The sequence below is a fragment of the Pelodiscus sinensis genome, chromosome 4, assembly GCF_049634645.1.
Source record: "Pelodiscus sinensis isolate JC-2024 chromosome 4, ASM4963464v1, whole genome shotgun sequence".
NCBI lineage: Eukaryota > Metazoa > Chordata > Testudines > Trionychidae > Pelodiscus > Pelodiscus sinensis.
In genome coordinates, this window is record NC_134714.1 from 68,901,658 (window position 1) to 68,917,696 (window position 16,039).

The following is a 16,039-nucleotide window of genomic DNA, read 5'->3' on the forward strand; positions in this document are numbered from 1 at the left end:
CATGGCTTTTTCCATCAGATTGTAGCAGCTTTAAAATGGTTTACACTTTGAACTTAAAATCTTTAGTGCGTTTCTTTAAATTCCAATGTATTTTTGACAACACGCATTCCTCTTTAGTTTACTATTTGTGAAGGAGATGGAACAGGATAAAGTGATGCTGAGGTGCAAGACCATGTATTTGGAGATATGCTCAGGGGAGAATAGCAATGGGAATGCATGTGCCAGCAATGCAGACTTTCCAAATTACTTTGGCAATGCACTTCAACTGTAATACAGAAACTTCTTTCTAGTGCAATTTGCAGTCATTAAAATGACTGCACTGCTTTCCACCACTGCTTCGCTTTGCTCTTCATTTTCATGCCAGATGACTGTCTATGACTGCTGTGATCTTTGTGAAGGGTCTGTATTAATGACAAATATTCAGGGTACCCAGCAATGCACTAAAACTTTTTATGTTTGAGCTGCAATAGTGAAATCTGTAGCATGATTCAAATGCAAAGAAATGGCATCTGAATATAATAAGTAAATACTTATTAGACTGTTGCAATTTGGATTACATTTTCAAAAGAACATTGACTTCAGAGTAGAAGAGCAAGCTAAGAAATGAAAAAAAAACCCATCAGAATTAAAAATGCACCGTTAGTGAGGTGTACACTTGCTTTTAAAGTAAGATATTTTGAATACTCACCCTCAAAGGCTTTAGCAGCATCTACCAAATTTGACCAGTCCAGATCAGAGGCAGAATCAGGTAAGGGCATAAGACCTGGGTCTGGCATGGGCTGCTTTCTCTGCTCCTGGATGTCTGTGAGGGAGCTGTCTGAGGCAGAGAACTCTCCTGAATCAATGCAGAATAAAAATGAAATAATCAAAAATTCAGCCATTTCCCTCACAGAAAGTTATTTCATTTCCAATTAATAAAGAACTGAATCCCAATTCCTCAGTTTTCTGGGATGTTGTTTTTCAAACCTACACAAATGCCATTAAAATCTGTTATGAAGCTGATCAGCCACATCATTCTGCAAGTTAACTATTTGGGGATCATATTAATCTCTCTCCCTCAGACTCAGTTCTTTCCAACATGCCCAAGTTATGCAAATCAGCACTTGGAAATCCAGGCTCTCACCTGACATTATAAACTGTGGATTCTGCTACCCTAACAACTTGTGTCCCCAAAACAGTTTAGAATGCTCAACAGTCTGCTGGCTCTGCTACCGCAACCTCATATACACTTTCTGTCATGTAATCAAAAGAAATGTGAAATATTTGTACACATTGACAAAATTAGTTGTTTCAGTGGTGTTAACTGGATCTTCTGTTAAGACAGACTGATAAATCAGAAACTTTCTAGCTCAGGTTTTCTCCTTCATGTTGTATGAAGAGCAGCCTTGAGAATGCCATTGTTATTAGTATGCTTAAAATTAACAAAGTTATCAGTGAATGGAAGTTAACAAATATTGGGTGGTATGAAATATCCATTTCTATTTAAACTCTCTCTCACCAAGGACATGTAAGACAGACAATTGTGTGTCATTCACATGTTTGGATCCTTTTATCTTGGAAACCTGAATTTTACAGAACACTGAAAATTCCAGTTTAATAATAATTGCATAAAATCTCTATTTTAGAATTAGAGTCCTAACACTTTCAGCTCAGTGAAAAGGAGAGAATGACAGAGCAGCCAAGTTTCTTTTGGAAAATACAGAGGTCTAAAATGAAAGGAGACCCTATACTGCATGCTCCCTTTTAAGGCCACAGGGTGTAAAGGCACTTTTTCCACAAGCCAGTTACAAATGTAACTCAGTCTAAAAATATATTTTATTACCTGCGGAGGGAAGGAGTAAATGAAGCTTTATCCCTCCCACCGCTCTATGAGAAGTATGTTAAATAACAGCAACTAATTACAAAAAAGTCAACCTTAATACTGAATAAACTGATATGTAGAAAGGAGAGGCAGCTGAAAGTTATGTAGATATTTTTCTAGCAGAGTCTCCAGCTGAAGAAAATGTATCGTATGAATCTGATGATGTTCAATGGACAAACAGTGTTCTCTGTGATGCAGGGAACAGTTTCTTTTCCTAGTTATATGGCTAGGATAAGACAGTATTGGACTTTAATTCACTTCACAACACCTTATTTAACTGCCAAAGTTGTGATAAGACAAGTACTCCTAGTGGCAGATAAAGATTTGAAAAGAGCCGGATAATTTCCTGCCTCTACAACCTGCCTGTTATTTGTACTCTGTTCATTTGTTTTTTGGAACAGAGTTTAGGTTTTTTAGGTTAACCTGAGTTCCTTGATGCCCTGAAGACTCATTTCACTCTTGTTTCCTTGATCCATTCTGGTTTCTTTTTCCACTCTGATCATTCCTGTTAGGTCATAGTATCTGAGTGGGCAGATTGACCAATCAGGGCCTGAGCTCTAAATTCAAATCAGAGAAGATCAGAGGCAACATTCCAATAACAAGAGTTGAGGAAGGACGTTCAGTACTTTGGTTAAAAGAGGGCATCTCCAAAGAGTGGACAGGATAAGCAGTTACTTTCACTCCTCCAACTCAGGAGAAGAGAAGCTTCTATAGTCTTCCCTGGTACTTCTGAGCTAGGGCTGCAGAAGCATTCTCCCCTCCTTTCTTTATCATATTTGATCAACTCACTACATTTGACAAAGAATGCCCTCCCATTTTTGGGAAACTACAGCCCTCCTCCTGTAAGTCTCCTTAGTTGCTCTGATGAATACTATTCAGTCCCAGGCTACATTCTGAGGCATGGGATTTGACTCCCCTTATTTTAGCAAAATCAAGAGGTGATTAACAAATAGCCAGGCAATTGTTTCTTTGTTTGTTTGTTGTCAAAGTAACTGCCATGGCATCGCTCCTTTACTATAATAAGGCTGGACAAATACTTACCATGTAATGATTTCATTCCTAAAGTGTATGATGGCCTTCGTAAGGGTAGTGATTTGGGGAGAGAAGGATATGTGCTGCTGAACAGGACGTCATTTGGCAGGGCTTGGTCCAAGAGCGAGGCCCGTGAGGTGAAAAAGTGTTCTCTTTGACCACTATAAATACTCTCATCTGACAGAGTCCTCTGCAAGGCACGCTTTGTGGTAGGAGTGCTAGGGAAAGGAGACTGAGAGGAGAGAAAGTTGTAACTATAAATTCTTAAGAGTACATCTCTACATGGTAATATTTCAAAAATACACTAAAATTTGTTTATTAAAGCAATCTATTTGTGAATAAGGAATCAGGCTTTAACATACCCAAGCTGTGTCAATCTGGATGGGACAAAGTACTATATGAACACTGTCTAGATGAATATCAAGTCCAGATGTCCTGTTAAATCTTTGCCACCTCTAATTTCTGTCATTCAACAGGCAGCTTGTAAGACATATAACCTCAAAAAAGTCGTTACAGATTCAGTAAATAACCTGCAGACCATATATACTAGGGAAAATGTTTACATAAGCAAGTTACGTGACACCTAAAACAAAGACTTCTCCCTCTTATACTATCCCCCACATTCTCTTAAGACATTGCTAAGATGTCAGTTGGCCCCATGTAACAAAACAGTGAAGAAAGTCTGACAAACTAAAATCCTTTGGAGAGCTTTAAGAAAAAATTAATAAAACAAAAACAGTACCGCTAACTGAAATCCCTGCAGCAGATACGACTTAGTGCATTCTGAAAAGCTGCTCACTTAGGGTATGTCTACACTAGCCCCCTAGTTCGAACTAGGGAAGCTAATGTAGGCATTCGAAGTTGCAAATGACGCTCGGGATTTAAATATCCTGGGCTTCATCTGCATCTCGCCGGGCGCCGCCATTTTAAATGTCCCTTAGTCCGAACTCCGTGCCCGCGGCTACACGCGGCATGGAGTAAGTAGTTGGAATTAGGAGGAGTACCGGTAGTTCAAATTAGAGATCCTACTTCGAACTACTTACACCGTGCCGCGTGTAGCCACGGACATGGAGTTCGGACTAAGGGACATTTAAAAATGTCGGTGTCTGGGAAGATGCAAATGAAGCCCGGGATATTTAAATCCCAGGCTTCATTTGCAACTTCGAATGCCTACATTAGCCTCCCTAGTTTGAACTAGGGGGCTAGTGTAGACATATCCTTACACAGAGAAATGCTTAGCTGTTCCCATAAATAAACAAACATATAAATAAATACAATTATTTAAAGTATTTTGCTAATTAAAACCAACACCCAAGGGTGTGACAGAAGTAGCGAGGAGGGGAAAGGATATTGCTTTTGCACACTGGAGGACAATCTACCAAAATGAAATATGCTTTTAATCAAAAAGACCAGAATCCCCTGCCAAAATCAGCTGCAAGTTTTGTATTTAGGGTTAAAGAACTAGAAAAGTAGTTAAAATGTTTTTAAGATTTGGTATTACCACCTGAAAAAACAGGAGAAAGACCATTTTCATGCTAATTGTTTGTGTATTCTGCTAGTTCTCTTCCAGGGAATCGTTTGTACTAGGACACAGACACATGCTCGCTATTTGGTGAGCAAGATGAATATTTCAGGGCATGGACAAAGCAGGTATCTAAATTAACCACAAACAGAAATGACATTGTAACGGGATTTCTGAAAACATACTGATGTACAAATTACATGCTTATTGAAATGGGGGGGTTTCCCTGTTTATGGGGCTCAGTGGGCACGGAAATAAGACTGGCTAATTTCATTTGCTATGGTGTCAGGAGGTCTGGAATGATCATCAAAATGTGAGTTTTCCATTTAAGGCTGCACACCAAAAAAGTGACAACTCTTGGCACCAAGAACACAATAATAAAGGTTTTACATATGTGAGTAAAGAAATACTCTGTTTTTTCCTTTTGGGATCAAAAGCTTGGCTGGCAGTTTCTTGTTGTGACCCAGCCAAGCCCCACAATACTGTCCTTAGGAGGAGGGGTGGGGGGAAGAAGAACCCGCTGCCAACACTAAACGCTGCTCAATTAAAGAACACCTACAGTCCTCCTTGTGTTAGAGCTCCTAGAGTAGAAACACTTGCAGCCTCAAACATTAGACACTTCAAATATAATTAGCACCAGGATGTTACTAATATTTGAGCAGTAGGTAGAGTTAGGAAGCAATGGCAATGTGATCAGGGAAGTGAAAAGGAGAGTGGTCAGGGGAATTAGAGGAAGATGTCAGGAAGGTGAAGGGTATGAAAAAAGAAGAAGCAGTAAGAGGAGGGAAGGACAGACTGGCAGGAGAATTGAAGATGACTAGGAAAAGGGCTGAGATAAGAAGGCAGAAGGATTAGGAGACAAAAAGAAAAGTGTCATTTCTACTGGGAAACAGGACCTCTTGATTACCAAATACAAGTTAGCTGTCTTCAGGACACCAGGGCCTGATGAAATGCATCTTAGAATACTCAAGGAGCTGATAGAGGAGGTACCTGAGTCTTTAGCTATACTGGAAATCGTGAGAAATTCCAGAAGACTGGAAAAGGGCAAACAGAGGGTAGAAGACAGAGGGGACATGATAGTGGTTTTCAAGTATCTAAAAGGGTGTCACAAGGGGGAGGGAGAAAAATTGTTCTCCTTCACCTCTGAGGATAGCACAAGAAGCAATGGGCTTAAATTGCTTTAAGGGAGGTTTAGGTTGCACATTAGGAAAAACTTCCTAACTGTCAGGGTGGTTAAAACTGGAATAAATTGCCTAGAGAGGTTGTGGTATCTCCATCTTTGGAGAGATTTAAGGGCAGGTTAGATAGACCTCTATCAGGGATGGTATAGACAGTGCTTGGTCCTTCCCGTGAGGGCGGGCGACTAGACTTGATGACCTCTCAAAGTCCCTTCCAGTTCTAGTGTTCTATGATTCTATAATTCTAAGATGGGCTGCTACAGAAAAAAAATGGATTCAGGTAGTTAAGGAGGTCCCCAGTTGTCATGTAACATCAAGAACAAATTGTACACTGTGTAGAAATGATAGTAATGTTTACATTTTAACATTTATTTTCTTTATTGGGCAGACTATTACAGCACTGATAAAACTGAGCAGGTCACTAGGCTGAGCTGACACATTGATCCCAATCACCAAGAAAGGCCACTGGAAAGACTGGCATTGTGAATAAAGTGAGAGGCTCATAGAAGATATACACTATTCATGGACTTGGGCACTTAACAGTGTAAATGGAACAAGTCAGGAGGAGGGTGGTTCCCTTTATGCCTCCTTCTCCTTATAAACCACTATGCTGTTAAAAAAAATATTCCCCATGGCAAACTTTTTTCCTCTCCAGCCTCTGAGATAACACATGAAGTAATCCATATACGGACTCTGGTATTTCTAGATTTTAAAATGCCTTTATGGGTTTTGACAAGCAGAGAAAGAAGTTGCAGCTATCTTTTTTGCATGGTTGCTGTGGAAACCATTTGGGGCCCTGGGTGATGAGCTTGAACTGCTAATCATTGACTTAGTACTCAGACTCTAGAAATCAAAACACTCTCTCAAAAATTGTCTATTTTATTAGCATTTAAAATCATAAGTCGTTATAATTTCTGATGGAACCTTAGGACATTTTTCTGAATTGATTTAGTATGTATAAATATTTTTTTTTAGGTTTCAGGAGCATTGTACAGCAAGTAATAGGATTAGAGAGGCACTAAGGCATTTATGCTGCAAGAAGGTTCAATGCTCTGTCAACATGCCGCTCCTCTAGTAACCAGACTGTGGAAGGAGCACTCAAGTGGATAAAGCACTGTTCCGGTTTCCACATTCAAACAGTCTTAGGTGTTCTCTTCAATTAAGTGTGCTAGTCTCCTCAAAGGCTGGCACAAAAAACTGCCACACTGTTGAAAAACCTCTCTAAGTACTATAGTAGATAAGCTCCGGGGCAAATGGCCAGCTTTGTGTCCATATCAAGAATTCAGGAAAAATTAACACTTTGAATTTTTGTTGTTGTTATGGATGAAACCAGGAAAGTTCCACTTGAGAAACTTATAGGACAATGTGAGGAGCTGAGCAGCTCCTGCAAAGAGGTGAATGCCTTCAACTCTCCTTAGAGCTGACAAGTATTCACATTTTCCATGAGATACTCAACACCCTGCTGCACAAGCAGTGGCACATGAACAGAAGAAAATTAGCGGGTATCTAGCACCCACCAGCAACCAACTCCCATTCCTTCCACTAGTGTGTCTCCTACACTGCAATCAGCTGTTCTCTGGCATCCAGGAGGTGCTGAGAGGGAGAGGAGGAATGATGATGGAGTGCGCTTGCATGATGGGGTGTAACTCGGCACAAAGAGGTGGAGTGGGGATTGAGCACCCCTGGGGGAAGGAAAAAGACAGGCCTGTACTCTGCAGTCTCAAATATGCTTTTATTTTATTTTCACCCATGATGAACCCTATTTTGTGAATGATGAACCAAGACACTAATGAAGTCATTCGATCATGATCCTCAGCTGCTGTAAACTGGCAAAGATCTTTGAAGTCAATGGGGCTTTGGTCCCTTGCCTCTACCTGGTTCATGAATTTCATTTAACAGGGACAAAGAAGAACCGTTCATTTCTCTAGCATACCTTAAAATTCTTCTGGGACTCTGGCGTTGGGCTGTCGAGATCTATCAGTTTCTTCAGCTCTTCTTCAACATTGGATTTGGACGCACGTTTTGGTGATGCCCGTAGATCTCTGGCTGATGCACGCAACCGTGGATGGGCCATTTCATTGCCATCACTCTGGTGACGTCTTAAAGGGAAGGGAACAGAGATGTTCAGGACCCAAGCCACTCAGGGCTACATCTATGAATGTAACAAGCGATAAAGCATCAATCAAGATTTTCAGAGTGATAAATGGGGTAATAGAGGGAAGAAGATCAAGTTTTGTATGATACAGTAGAGTCCCATATGAAGGAATACCTGTTAAAGGAATAAACCTGTTGAAAACATCAACACCCAATGCATGAAAAGAGCGTCATAATAAATTTTCCTATTAAAGGACCGTAGCTATTCAAAGAATGAGTGTTCTGCACAAAGGACAAATATATAAACTAAAACCTGTTAAATACTAACTGGGTGCATCAACATACCAAAGTCCTATTCTTTTAGCTTGCTTCCACTGTATAACTTATACAAAATACTTTTTATTTTAGCATTTTTCTTGCATTTCCTTTGGTGATCTGTTGCATTATTTGGGAATGCTGTACTTAACACCAATAATGACTTGAAACAGCCCTATTTGCCCAGGCATTTGAATCTCCACCGAAGTGGGTCAATGGTTCCTATACACGTTTTTCCAATTTCCACCTTTCCAGGTCATCTAAGACACCAAATCACAAAATTCTTGATGCAGGATTTAGAATCTGAGAACAAAATGAAGAATCTAAGTGTAAGGGGACTGTTACCCCTTACTAAAACTCTGTGGGAGTTTTTTGGTTTGCCAGCTCCCAGTTTCAGAAGGGGAAGGGTTCATGAGACTGACAGACCCCAGAGACAATGGAAAGCAACCAACACTCTAGCTCAGCCTGATTGACAGGTTGGACAGGCCAGTGAGGAAGGGGAGAGGCCAGGCCCCGTCCTCCCTGTGAGCTGGGATGGTTCTGGCTCTCTCTGAGCAAACAGAGAGCTGAGACACAGCCCAAGCAGTGCAAGCTGTGTGTAGAAGTAGTCCTGCAAAAGGAACAGAGAGTTGAGAGACAGCCCAAGGAGTGCAAGCTGTGTGCTGAGGGGCAGTTTTTGCAGCAGCTGAGCCTGACACACACAGCTCAAGGAGCGCAGACCCTGTGTTGAGCAGCAGACTGGCAGTGCTCAGAGAGCCAAAAGGAACAGAGAAGCAATGCAAGAAGCTAGAGACTGGCCAAGCAGCACCCTGCAGCTGGATGTGGTGAGCAGCTGGGAACTGCAAAGTGTGGGGAGAGGCTCTGGACTGGGAGAGGGGTCTGGCCACTTAGAGCTTGAGGCTGTGTGGTCACTGCCAGAGCAAGCGTGTCCAGCCTGCAGCCCAGCCCCTCCCCCCCCCCCCCCCCCCCCGGCAGCACATCCAAGGCCTCTAAGGGGCCTCTAAGGAAGAGACTGTGGACTGTCCTTACACTCTGCAGGCTGCTGTTTTGATGTCCCTGTGCTACAGAGCAGGGCTGTGTGTTCTCATTTAACCATTCTCATTTTTTTCTTATTCTATTCTCTTTAATCTGTTGATGTTTAATAAATTGTATTTGCTTTGAACCTTATGAAGTGATCACTGGGCCAAGAAGGCCTGCAGTGTAAAGAGAGTACCTCGGAGTGGGGACACCCTAACTCCTGCCCCTAGTGACTACAAGGTCGGGGATTAAGCCCCAGGAAACCTGGGCCCAGCCTTGTTGGGGTTTCAAGGGCTCTGCTACTCAGGAGAGTGGAGGGGGAGCCCTCAGGATCAGGGAGGCCGTGGGGTAAAGGAAGTGGGAGCGGGGACTAAGATCCTTTCGCTGGTCCATTTCACCGGGGTGGTATAGAAGCCAGGAAAATTTCCCTACAATAGCGGAACCATTCCCCCGCTTACATAAGGGAAAACCACACTAAGTGTTGATGATTGTTTTTATCATTTGTTCAATTAATATTTTAATTCCACTTATGAAAAAAAATCTACAATTTAATAGGGACAAAATTTACAGCATTGTGTAGAATTTCTATAGAAATCACTTTAAAAGCTTCTACAAAGTACTGGAGAACGATAATCAAGATATAGAATTATTAAGCCACACTATGGAATTCTAGGGCAGAGATTCTAAAGTTTTATAGAAATATGGTCATTTCCTTAAGTTCTATTGGGCTTTTCCATATGAGAAACTTATCTGAATTTCAATGTTTCTTCATGTTTAAATTAACAACCAAACAACAGAATCAAAAAAACGCTCTTACTTTCTGGAATCCATAAACCCCACAGAGTTTATTGTCCCTCCAGGTTTTTTCCATCCAATCAGGTACTTGCTGGTAGCACCCTGGCGAGGGTAGAAAGTCCTAGGACCAGAGGAGGAGGAAGAGGAGGAGGAGAAAGAAGGTGCGAGTTGTGGGGAAGTAGCAGAATGAAGCTCTTCTTTAGGTGAACTTCTGGCACTGGTGAAAACAACTGGACTGGCAGAGTGTCGTGAGCTCATGGTACTGGGAGAGAAGCATAACAAAGACAAAGCTTAACTAAAGTATGTGTATGCATCTTGCATAACTTTTTAAAAACTGCATGTGGTTATTGGGAACACAAAGTATTACTATTATTATTATTAAGTAAAGTTAATAATAATAATACTGGTCTATTCTCTAATGTCTTCCATTAGAGGTTTTCAAAGCACTTTCGAAAAACCACCAATGAATTAAACTTTACAAACCACCTGGTAGGTACAAAAGCATCACCCTTTATTTACAAATGCAGAACCTAGGCCACAGAGGTGTGTCTAATTGCAGGGCTTAACTCGAAAAAGCTATGCAAATTGAACTACATCAACTGCATAGCTTATTTTGAAATAGCTTATTTTGAGTTTTAGTGCTATCTACATAGCACTTATTTTGAAATAGAGCACTCTTCTTCTGACTTTCCTTACTCTTCATAAAAGTCCTTCAGCTTGACAGTATTTCGACATTATGGCCAAGTAACTGCTGGCTATGTAGTCGCGGACTATGCTATTTCAAAATAACGCTAGTTATTTCAAAATAATGTTGCTGTGTAGACATAGCCAGAGAAATTAAGTGACTTCAGGGTAACACAAGACGTCTGTGGCTGAGCTAGCAAGAGAACTCATATGAGAGTCCAAGTTCAGTGTTTTATCTACAAGACCTGTATTCTCAACACCACAATAGGTTTTTAGTATTAAGAAATCCTAACAATATATAACTCTAGAGGATATATATTACTGCCTTTCTTTATCATTGCTCAGAATTCAGACTGCTGCTAGCATAGCTGACAATGTCACCATTAAACAACTGTCCCTACAATGTGATAAGAAAGGAAACATTTGAGATTCCTGCAGACATACAAATGTTTCACTGTAACAGAACTTTCATTTCAGTTTTACCAAAAAAGGCTAGAGACAGGAAAGGAAAAATAAGTAGAGAAAAACAGAGTTTTGATTTGCCAGGAATCAGTGTGGATGAATATACTGAATGCTTCTTTGATGAAATACACTGAGGAACATTTATCAGTGCAGGAGGGTTGCACTGACTCCATCGAGGACTTACCTTCATTGAGAGCCAACACCTGAGGATGCTACAAGAACTGAATCATTCTTCTGTGAAGTCTGAGTTATGTAAGCCATGATCAATGCAGTTGCTTGGGTGCCTAGTATTTTAAAGTTTAATTTTCAGTTCTAAAATGTTAGGGGAAAAAATAGGATTGCTCAACACAGCAGGAGTCCTCATTTTTTCTAACTATGAGCATGTAATCAAGAGGAAGAAATCATTTGGCTAACACATATTCCCCTAAATAGCATTCTAGGTGGACTGGACCTTGAACCTAGAAAGCTGAATTATTTCTAGTTTTCCTTAGTAATTTTAAGGCAGTTACCTAAAGGAGCAAGTAATGTTGTGGAGAGATGGCAAATGTTATTTAAATAAGTTACTTCCTTATTACTAACACACAGTAAACAGAAAATCTGTGAGAACAGTTTCATTAAAAAGAAAAATGACTAGGCAATTAATTTGCTGTCTAGCAGGCTGGGCCTTAACTGAAACGGAAGGATTGTCTTTTAACATCTCTAATTCCTGATATAATATATCTAGACAAAGAATGAGGGAGAAAGTGCCCAATGCCAGCTTGCTTGCATCATAGGACGTATCTTGGATAAAACTAGTTTGCATTTATATGTTGATATTAAAGTTAGATGTGTCTAGGAAGGAAAAGGAACATTAAGTTTTAAGAAGACAATATATTATGTTATGCTTTAAAAAGGTGCAGTAAGCACAGCAAAACCTCAGGAATATATTCAGTGCTGGAATGTCATATTTTAAGAATAGTGTCACACCATTTTTTGACATTGCTTATATTCATTGTCTTCTCTATAACTAGCATGGTGGAGGGGAAGGGAAAGGCGGGAAGAAGAGTTATTCTAATATTTGAAACAGATGAGGTTTCTGCTATAAAGTTGTGTTTTCTGTCTGTGAATGTTCATTGTATCATTTGAGACTGAAACAATTATAGAAGGCATTGAAGGCAACAGTTATGGAAACATGTTGTCTACACTGTTCATAATAATACTGAACACTTTTCATCTGCAAATCTCAAATGCCTTTGCCAAAGAAGGTATTGTTATTCCTTTTTTTTAATAACAGATAATGAAACTGAGTCAGACTCATGAAGGGCACAAATTAGTGTGCAAAAGAACTCAGTTCTCTTGATTCTCACTTGTGCATTCAATCCAAAACTTTCTTTTTAAATCTGTTCAGGCCCAAAAAACACAGCTGACCATCATAATTTCTTCCAATTATCTGTCAGTAAAAGTCAGATTAAAAACAAACAAACTGGGAACAGCTTTCTCTTAATGGGTCAGAATACAGTCAGTCTGAAATTGCATGTCCCAAATCTTGTCCACTTATATCCTGCACAACTACCATGTCTGTTAAGGAAACCAAGCAGAAGGAAAGACAAATTAAGAAGTCATTTGCCTCTTTCTTTTTAAAGAGAAACGCCTACACATGCTGTGGAAACTAGTCCATCTATAAAACATCTCCTTTATCAAGTTAAAACAACAAGTGCTTGGCTGGGATGTGCGTCTTACAAGAAAATTGTATGGGGCTGTTTTGTTTTTTTAAAATATTTTATCGTTCAGAAGGAGCGTACATTAGGGATGTTAAGAAGTGGGTAACTGACTAATCGTGTAATTAATACATTGTATTAACATACAATTAGTCGATAAGGGGAGGCATGAGCCACAGTGTGGGTAGGTCTGGGTCCCGGACTTCTGTGTCTCTGCCTCCCCCCTGAACCACAGAGACGGTGCTGGGGGGAACCAGCTTGTAAGCTGGCTCCCCACAGCAATGGCTCCTGCTTCCTGCCCCCCTTGCTGTTTCTGATAATAGAGGGAGCAAGCCGGGGGGAGGGGGGGGAAGAGCAGGGAGAGAGTAGTCAAGTAGTGACTCAACTATCTGATAAGCCTAGGCTTATTGGGTAGTTGAGTACTTGACTAAATGCTTACATCCCTAGTGTGCATTTGAAACACAGAGTTTTTCTCTTTTGTGTGAGAATATTAATATTCCCATTATAGTTCAGAATTTTTAGTGTGAAAGGAGTGTTACACAGGGAATGTATCAATGAGGAGTGAAGAGAGGGCTTAGAAATAAATTTCCAAATATATTCCATGTGTTCATTTATACCGATTATTATTATAAAGATGTTTCACTGAGGAGGTATAATAAATGCATGAAATAAGATCCAAGCAGCAAGGACCACATGAAATATGCAATATGAGTGGTAGGGGTTGAAAAGTTAGCTCACAAGAATTTTTATTTTTAATGCCCTTTGTTTATATATTACATTACTCCCCACTTATCCTTGTTTAGATACAAGTTTTAAATATTTTTGGAGGGACTCAGTATTAGAACATGAACATTCTGCAGCATACTGTGCTGTTGATACACAGGAATCAAAAGTCCCTCAGTCTACAAGTTGTTGAAAACACAGTATAAACACTTTGAGGTCAGTGGGACATTGCACAAGTAAAGATGTGTATATAGAACCTGAAGATTTGGTGCACGAATTTGGGTACAGGCTACATGGGCTAGAAGTACTGTAAAGGCAGCACATTCCTTCCTTGGAAGAAAGAGAGGAATTCATATTGTTTTAACTTGCAGTCAGATCAGTTTGATTGTCTTTTGACGAGTCCAACCCTGATGCTTGAGGAAAAGTTGTTTTAATATTGAACTTGAGTGTGGTAACAGGAATGAATTAAAAAAAAGGTTTTCTTCCAACACCCATAAAAGAATCCTAGATGATCTAACTACTCAAGAATATAGCTGAATCATGAAATACAACTTTTTAAAAAACAATTTAATACCATATTGTGCTGGAAATATCAGTGTTTCTGTTTTTAGTTATGATAGTGAAGACCATAAAAGACCATTTTGCTAGAGAGCAAATGCAAGTTTGACATAATATGTTTCCTTTTCTATTTTAGGAAATTCAAAGCATCAGTGCATATGGTTTATTTTAATGATTTTCAGATATAATGATTCTGTGTAATTACTGCCCTACATTAACACAGTCCTCTTGGGATGCCACAAGAAACCTTCACAGTCATCAATAGGGATTTTGGGAATGGGGTGGAAAAGGAAAATAAAGCCCAGCCAGAAATACTGCTGCAAAATTTAATCACTATAATTTACATTTTGCCACCAATTCCCAGGTACAAGTTCCTTTAGGCACTGTTAAATGATCTACACACTAATTACTGTCCCTGTCTTTTAAAGGCATGAACACCCTAACTTAGTTATTTTATTTTCTGCAACTCTATTCATTTTGTCACCCAACTAAGTTCCTCTTCCTCCAGCTTGGAATGACTGCTTTTATACATCATACCAAAAGCATTTTAGGTCTACAGGCATAAATTAACCCTAAAAAGGTGAAGGAGAGGCTAAAAAAATGGGATATGGGGCAGGGGAAGGATGGAGAACCTCAAAATTTGTACATGCCTTATTGACTAACAGCATGGTCTTATTTGTCACTCTTGACTTTCCTCTCTCTTTCCTTACCTGTTAGTAACACCCATTTAGGTGTCATGTCTAATTATGACTTCTTTACTTGGTTTTGAGGCACTGAATAAATGTTTGATTTTTCAAAAATGCTAAAATAATGCAGGAATACTAGCTAGCCTGTCTTTTCTCTGGCTAATAGATCAAATACTGTGCATAATTTTTCAAGGTATTACCATATTTCCAAATGAGGATACTTCAGTTCTGTTCTACACATTACTATATCATTCCTCTGTGTGAAGAACTGTACTTTGTTTTCAAATCAAGCAAAACAAGACTGTCATATTTAGTGTAAAACCAGAGTTGTTTATCAAGAAAATTCAACACCATTCTGAAAAAAAGAGTTACAGGAACAAACAATTTAAGTGTAACTAGAGAAATGAAAATTGGGTAAAATCAAATAAGTCATAGAAAAAAGCCACGTTTGGAGGCATATTGCTATAATACAGTGATTAATTAATGCAATGGTTTGACAGGCTAAGCCTAAAATCAGTTGGTATCAGTTTGTATACCGCTTGTATTTCATTGATATCATGTTTCCTTTTTTCTTTTCATTCACTTCCACTTCTTTAGTTCTAGTTTTCTATTTACATTATTTGCTGTATGGTGGAGAGAATGATAGAACATCAACAGTGCAAACACTTTTTACCATTAACAATGTAACTTTTAGTATTGAATGGTACCATGGTCCTTTTTCTCCTTTCTGAAAAATTTCTCCTAAACAAAAATGTTCCTGGCAACTTTCAGTATTGTCTTAAAATAAGTTATAAATATCAGATAAAAAAATCAGTTTAAAGAGATGCTTAACATAAGGAGACAATGCCCACAATGTCCCTAGAACATAGGTAGGATAGGATGGAACCTCGTTAATCAAATCCCTAACCGAAATTACCATGACAACAGTGCAAGGAAATAATTCACTGCTTTACAAACTTGTGGGACTCTCAACTTGCAGCTACATATCAGAAGCTGTTAAACTGGCTGGTAAACGTCCAGCTTTTGCCTCATCTCATTTCTGCTCCAACAGAACTGAAGACCTTTTAACATCATATTTTATCCCGTCAGTCCATTAGATAACTGTCTCTTAAAAATACAAAAAGACAGTGTAGAAAACTTCCTTTCTAAATCAGGAAGAAAAAAAGATAAATGCTTTTACATTGCAGATTTGTTTTTGCTTTGTTTCCCCCCCCCTTATTACGGTTTCATAGATGAATTTTTCTTCATCTAACAATTAATAACATTTTAAAAATAATTTTATATAATATTCTGGGAAGCAAGCTAGAATATCTGAATTTTTTCATCTCTAATTTTTTATAATTCATTTGTAGAATGATTGCCTTTCACTTAAAGAACGTGAAGCACTTTACAAAGATGCTCATTATCTTCATCTT

The 16,039-nt window shown here is 39.2% G+C and overlaps 1 protein-coding gene across 17 annotated transcripts in view; it reads right to left on the bottom strand.

Moving 5' to 3' along the window:
• Positions 1-16,039, bottom strand: part of SIPA1L1 (signal induced proliferation associated 1 like 1) — a 350,322-nt gene that overhangs the window by 5,813 nt on the left and 328,470 nt on the right. For 16 of the 17 annotated variants that reach the window (XM_075927311.1, XM_075927307.1, XM_075927300.1 and 13 more), the window contains 4 exons: positions 9,837-10,076; positions 7,527-7,692; positions 2,903-3,125; positions 689-835 (listed from right to left, as the gene is read on the bottom strand). In XM_075927311.1, coding sequence (XP_075783426.1) covers positions 689-835; positions 2,903-3,125; positions 7,527-7,692; positions 9,837-10,076 — 776 coding nt within the window. The remainder of the gene's footprint in view (positions 1-688; positions 836-2,902; positions 3,126-7,526; positions 7,693-9,836; positions 10,077-16,039) is intronic. The other variant, XM_075927312.1, reaches the window with a different exon arrangement.